Source organism: Petaurus breviceps, unplaced genomic scaffold, assembly GCF_028583685.1.
Source record: "Petaurus breviceps papuanus isolate PSGF00001 unplaced genomic scaffold, PetGlider_PUasm1.0 38, whole genome shotgun sequence".
Lineage (NCBI taxonomy): Eukaryota > Metazoa > Chordata > Mammalia > Diprotodontia > Petauridae > Petaurus > Petaurus breviceps.
Genome location: NW_027186304.1, coordinates 96,087,952 through 96,094,844, shown reverse-complemented (window position 1 = coordinate 96,094,844; position 6,893 = coordinate 96,087,952). Strand labels below are relative to the sequence as shown.

The 6,893-nt window shown below is 37.1% G+C and overlaps 1 protein-coding gene across 1 annotated transcript; it reads left to right on the top strand.

Annotated features, from left to right (window-relative positions):
• The first annotated feature begins 210 nt into the window (after positions 1-210).
• On the top strand, positions 211-6,600 carry LOC138170691 (myelin P2 protein). The gene is made up of 4 exons (XM_069100180.1): positions 211-395; positions 3,758-3,930; positions 4,173-4,274; positions 6,472-6,600. The coding sequence occupies exons 1-4, from the start codon at positions 323-325 to the stop codon at positions 6,520-6,522; spliced, it is 399 nt and encodes a 132-aa protein (XP_068956281.1). The 5' UTR covers positions 211-322; the 3' UTR covers positions 6,523-6,600.
• Positions 6,601-6,893: the final 293 nt, after the last annotated feature.

The following is a 6,893-nucleotide window of genomic DNA, read 5'->3' as shown; positions in this document are numbered from 1 at the left end:
CTTTTTAAAGGACTTAGGTGGTCTTTTAATTAAAAAAAAAAAAAGAAAGTAAACCCTTTTCTGGAGAAAGATGAGATAGTGGGTGGGATTCTCTTTTGTACCAAATGAATGAATGAGCAATGCTATGAAGTGGAGGCCTTTCATTGCCTGGCCCTGACACGGCCTTTCCCCATTGGATGCCGGTAGTAGTCACATGTCCAGAGCATCTTTGAAAAGATGCCATTGAAGCCGCGGCAGTTCATGTCATCCTGCCTCTCACTGAGAGCTGTGACTGACTTTCTTTTGCTAAGGTCACCATTTAGTTCCCAGCAGATCCAGCATCATGTGTAACAGATTTGTGGGAACTTGGAAATTGGTCTCCAGTGAAAACTTTGAGGATTACATGAAAGCTCTAGGTGAGGAATAATTTTTTAAAAATTATTGGAGGAGATCCTTCTTGAGAAAGTAAAATTACCCACCTCTTCCCCCATTCTCTGGGAGAAATTAGATATGTGTGTGTGGGGGAGGGGAGGAGTTGGGGTGGTGGCAATTGAAGTGGAAAGCATAAACCATAGTATAATGGTTTCCTGATTTGATTCTTTGTTCCTTTCTTATTTCACAGTTCTTAAAATGAAAGGGAGACTTTTAGAAGCTTTGTCAATCTACTCATCTTCTATTCTAATTTGTCACTTGAATTTCTAGGGACTAACATATACCGGAAGAGATAGAATGGTCCCATATTGAAGAGTCTGATGTTTATCTAGGCATAGCATGTTCACTATCTGAATTAGATTGATTTTGATTGTCAACTCTTTCTTATTCAGTAATGAAACTGTTTTCATAGGGGAATTCTTCTTGATTACTACCAACCCCTGACAGAGACTATTTTTCTTTGTCCAAGCAAATTGAGGCTTCCTTTGGTTAGTTAATTCCAGAATGAGACAAGAAAGAGGTAAGAGGAAGTAAGAATGGAGATGAGGTTATAGGTGTAGAGAATACTAAAGGAGTAGTGAATCTATCTTCATAGACTCATGTATAACTTCTTAAGGGTGGGTGTTAAAATCAATGGCAGACTATCTGTCCTGTAAGCTTATGTATAGATTTCTCATTTGGGATTAAACAATAAGAAAAGATCAAGTTTTTATCCACTATGCAATGGCTAACACACCTCATCTAGGAAGGTTTTTTACTTCTAACCTCAAACCCAATTGCTTCATAGGATCATAAATTTACAGCTGAAAGGAACTCTAAAGATCATTTAGTCTATCTGCTTCATGGATGGAATCCAATTGGTCACTGTTTACTTCATTTTAAATTTACAAATACTGAAAGAAATTTTTTATTTTACCTGCTTTATTATATAAGTCTTGAGGGCATCCAATCTATTGGTCTGGGGGGGAAATGTTGATACAAGTAGAGATTATGAGTCATGATGGCAAGGTCGTGAATAGCAGCTGTCAGGGTCTCACAGTGCTTAAAATCGTTATCAACATAGAGGTCAGCTATTAAGTCCAGCTGGTATAGTGTAGCTGGGATTTGAGAATGGCCATGTTGGCACAGCCTGGGCCACCTCTAAACCACTTACCAACTTTTCTGTGGCTGTACATCTTCAATTTTATAATAGAAATCAATGAGAAAACAAGATTTTCTTTATTCAGTGTCTTACAGTCAACTTTTCTAAGACGTGGCTCTACTATGTTCCTACCGACTATCCCAGTTACTTTCTAAAGGACCAAAGTGCTCTTCTCTGGCCCTGACTCCCCTATGTGTTATCTTCAGAGGCTGCCTTTGCTTTTGTCTTTGAATCACCAGTGCTTAGCAAGATGTTTGTCATAAAGTAAATATGTCATTAAAGCTTTTTTTCTTTCCTATTTTCCTTCCAGAAAGCAAGGGATACTTGAAGAGGTATAAGAATTAGTCAGAAAAAAAGGTTCTAGCCATGGTTCTCTTGCCTTTCTGACTGTATCTTCTCTCACTCATTCCTCTTTTTATCCTTTGTGTGATTCTCCTCTAATTCACTCCTTGGTTTTCTACTCTATTATTTCAGTCTTTCTTCTGAAAAAAAAAAAAAACCCTCATCAATTCTAATAGCTTCTATGAATAGCTGTGTGATCAGGTCTGGTCACTAAGTGGCTCTGAGTCTCAATTTCCTCATCAGTGAAACGAGAGGGTTACAAAGATGATGTTTCAAATCCCTTCCAGCTATAACATCCTTGGTCCTTAACCTACATTAAACTTTCTCTTCCTCCGGTCAAATATTTCTTGCCACTGTTTCTTTTGTACTTCATGCTGGTTATTCCCACCTTTGCTGTTAATTAAGATCACTTTGTAATCTTAGATTTTTATACCCTAGTAATGAGATACATTTATATAGTGTTTCAAACTGTGTTAGGGTGAAAATCTATACCAGGTGTGCTGCAGGTATAAGCATTTTTTAGTTTCTTGATTGTCCTTTCATATAACCCTAGATTTCATGAGACATACTAATAATTATCAGTAATAATAAAAAATTATATTTACATAGTTCTTTTTTTTAAGCAATTGGGTAACTAAAAATAACTTGCCCAAGGTTACATGGCCAGATTTTTTGTGTAGGTGTTAAGTATCTGAGGCCAGAACCAATCCCGGTCCCTGGGCCGGTGCTCTTACCTTACTCACTGCACCACCTAGCCTCCCCAGAAATAAATTTTTTTTGGCTTTTTGGAGGGCAGTTGGGGTTAAGTGACTTGCCCAAGGTCACACAGCTACTGTGTGTGTGTGTGTGTGTGTGTGTGTGTGTGTGTGTGTGTGTTAAGTGTCTGAGGCCGGATTTGAACTCCGGTACTCCTGACTCCAGGGCCGGCGCTCTATTTACTGTGCCACCTAGCTGCCCTACATAGTTCTTTAAGGTTTAAAAAACACATGTATATGTCATTTCCTTTGATCTTTGTAATAGTCATGTGAGGTAGGTGATATATATATGTGTGTGTGTGTGTGTGTGTGTGTGTGTGTATTATTATCCTCATTTTAAACAGGAAAGAATGAAGGCTCAGAGCCTCATGTTCATACAGCTATTAAGTGTTGGACACTGGATTTGAACTTATGTCTGCTTGATTTCAAATCTAGTGCTCTATCCACTTCTCTTACATATGATATTCTTTTGAATTTGGCTAGTTTTATCCATTGCCATGTGCCTCAGTGATTCTGATTCCTCTATTTTTTATTAGAGATAGTGCTTTGAACATAGACAATAAATGGTTGTCGAATCAATGAAATAATTAATGATATAATCCAATCAATAGGGTTGAGCACTGGTTTCTTTACCTGGACTTCTTTATCACTCACATTTTTTCTTCTTTGGGCACTTTTAATTCCCACAGAGGGCATAAAGCTGTCTCAGTGCAATGAAGAACAATAATTAATGTGAAGAGTCTAGAATTTTTTAAAACTTAGAGTGTTCCTTACTTATTCTAGTGAATTGTATTTATTTTTATCTATATGGGTTCTGAAGCCAAGTGATCTTCTCTTCATATATTAGGTTTCTGGAAGCTCAATTCGTTCCTGAAAATTGGATTTTACTGAAGGGACAGGAAAAAATACACAAAAATAATTTCCCTTTAGGAGATGAAACATTGATAGGAAGATTTCTTCCTTGGTAATGTTATGATTTATGTCCAATTTGTACCTGGGGCCTATGGAAACATTCACAAAAAAACAGAGCAATGTGATTAAAAGCCTTTCTTTGGAAAGAGCAAATTTTCGTTCTGACAGTATAATTCTAACCCTGTCTGATTTTCAGGGGTGGGGTTAGCCACCAGAAAACTGGGAAATTTGGCCAAACCCAGTGTGATCATCAGCATGAAGGGTGATATTATAACTATCCGGACCGAGAGTACCTTTAAAAATACAGAAATCTCTTTTAAGCTGGGCCATGAATTTGAAGAAACCACAGCTGATAACAGGAAAACAAAGGTGAGAGGTTAACTTTTTTCTACTGTGTCTCTTATCTACTGAAGGAGAGGTAGCAAGATCATGTCTCCTTCCTGTTGTCCATACTGATCACTTCACAATTCATCCAAAGGGAAGTCTTCATTTTGCTCAAAAACAATATGTCTTGGGTGACTTATCCTGTGGCAGTGACTCAGTATAGGATAAATTGCTTCTTTGTTCAGCTCAATTCCAAGCAAGCCAATTATGTGATTGTGTCTTTGCAGACTACTATAACCTTAGACAGAGGAGCATTGAATCAAGTCCAGAAATGGGATGGCAAAGAGACTACAATAAAGAGAAAGTTGGTGGATGGAAAAATGGTGGTGGTAAGAGTCTTTTTTTATTCCTGAATACTGAAAAGATAAAATTGCTGATGATGGCACTTTAGCCATATGTCATCAAGGACCTGAGATTTTGTTGGGGTGGGATTTCCCTCCACTATCCCAGGTCATTGCCCAACTAAACCTCTAAATCTTAGAGAATTTGCCTGGAGCTTAAAGAAATCAGTTGACCTGCACAGAGTTCATGTCAGAGGAAGAATTTCAACTCTCACTTTCCTGATTCCAAAATGAGCATTCTCTTTACTATGCTGCATTGCTGTGCCTTTAGTCATTTATTTATCAAAATACATTTTCTTCTTTGAAATATAAAAGGGTAAGACCTAGTACAAATGGATGAGAACAAAGTTAAGTATCAAGACAGTCATTTGACAAAATTACGCCTCATATAGACAGGGACCTCATATAGACAGCTAAAATAGTTAAACCATTAAGATTATCCTCTTGGAGGAATGTCTCAGTAAATTCTTGAGAGAAACAGAGGAATCCCAGTAAAGATGCTTCAGACTAGGCAGCCTCAAGTTTCCTTCCAAATTTGAGTTCTCTTACCTATTACAAAGTAAGATGAACACAGATAAACCTCATTAATTTGGGACCATTGAGGGGAAGGTGATAATGACTTAGTAAAAAGTCTGAATTATAGAATATTTGAAAAGAAATATAGTTTCTTTCCCTTTCAAGGACCCTTCGTATTCTATTACAGAGGCTAACAAAGTTCTGGCCAGTTGAGGTCACTGAAGATCTGTTTTAATGACCAGATAAGAATAATGAAACAGGTCAGATGAGGTTCATAACGTCCCATCCAACTAGAAGATTTTGTGATTTTATAATGAGAAGTTATGTGAGATACCGGATGTTAATGTGTTCTTTTTGTTCTTTAAATTGCGTTAAAACTTGTTTACAATACTCCTTTGCTTAGTAAACCCTTTTCAACAGTTTTCTACTCCCCAGACCTGATGGCCTATTTTCTGTACTGCTTGACCATCTTACAGTGTTAAACAAGGGGGACCACCCTCTCCTTTGTGATAATCTCTTCTTCCTTGACCTCCATGACACTGCATTGTCTGACTTCTCCCTCTTCTCTAACCACCCATTTTATGTTTCCTTTTTGGTTTTACTTCTGTTTCCCACTCCGTAAACGCAGACGTTCACTATGTTTTTGGTCTCTTCCATCTCTTTTTTTTTCTCTCTCTATTCTCTCTCTGTCTCCTTTGACCACCTCCTCTACTATCCCAGATTCAAAGGCATGCCAGTGTGGATTCTCCTAAAATGATAGATCAATGTATGATCTTGCCCAAGTCATGTCCTCTCCAGGTCTCATTGCTGACACACTAATCTTTCTAAACCACATCTTTGATCAGGTCAATCCACTGTTTTAGGGCATCCAGCTTCTCCCAACTGCCTGCCAAACAAACCTTACATTCCTTCCTTAGCTTGTCATTTAAAGTCTTCCACAATCTGGCCCCAACCCCTCCTTCTTTCCCACTGGAATACTCTTCTCATTATGTTAATCCATTCAAACTCCACCTATCTTTCAAAACTCAGTTCAGTTGCCATCTGCTTCAACTTTTTTCTAGTGCCCTGCCTTTACCAAATATGACATAGTATTGATCAGATAATACACTGAGAGTTCAAAGGGATCTTAGAGTTCAAGTAGCTCAGCCTTTTTTTTTTTTCAAATAGGCGAGGGAAATAAGATCTAGAGAGGCCACATAAAGTAAGTAATGGAGCTTGGATTTAAACTCAGATGCTTTGACTTCAAATCTAGAGTTTTCCTACTTTATCAAGTTGCTTCTGAATTCCTACAGCACTTTTCATACTTTTTTATGGCAATGACCACATTCTACTATATCTTGTTGATAATTTTGTTGTATTATATTTTCTACTAGACTCTAAACACCCTGCAAGGAACTTTTTTTTCATATTTGTATGAACCAGTACATCAAATGTAGTATTTTATACAAAGAAGGGGTTCAATAAATATTTATTGATTGAATAAATGAATTAAAGGCAAATTTCAACTCAGTCCGAATATTTTACAAGTCTAAATGACTGATTTCAGACATAATGACACTTTACTGACATTTAAATTTGAACCTCACCTTTAAAAATACTTATGTTTGTCTACTAACAATCTGTGATTTGGTCTGGATTTTGGAGACTTAATCCATTTCCTTTCTTCTAGGAATGCAAGATGAAAGGGGTTGTTTGCACTAGAATCTATGAGAAAGCATGAGAACAACTCAGTCTCCTCACTGAGATGGAAGTTAATGTGGAAAATCAGGCTAGATCAATAAACCAAGCCTGATGCTGCTGTTTTTTGTTTTTTGTTTTTTCTCTTTTCATTTGTACCTATCAGGAAAAGGACTAAACTGTGGAACTGTATTTAAAAAACTGGATTATAACTAATTTAAACTGCCATGGTCATAAAGATCAAAGCAATACATTATATGGGTACATTCATTGCATTTAATCTAGTAGCACGAGTTAGGCTCAAAGGATTGAGTATATCACAATATACTTGGTGATGGATTAGAAATGATGCCAATAATAAAGATTCCAATTAAACTATAGTTCAACTCATATAGTTGTTAGGAGCATGCAGTT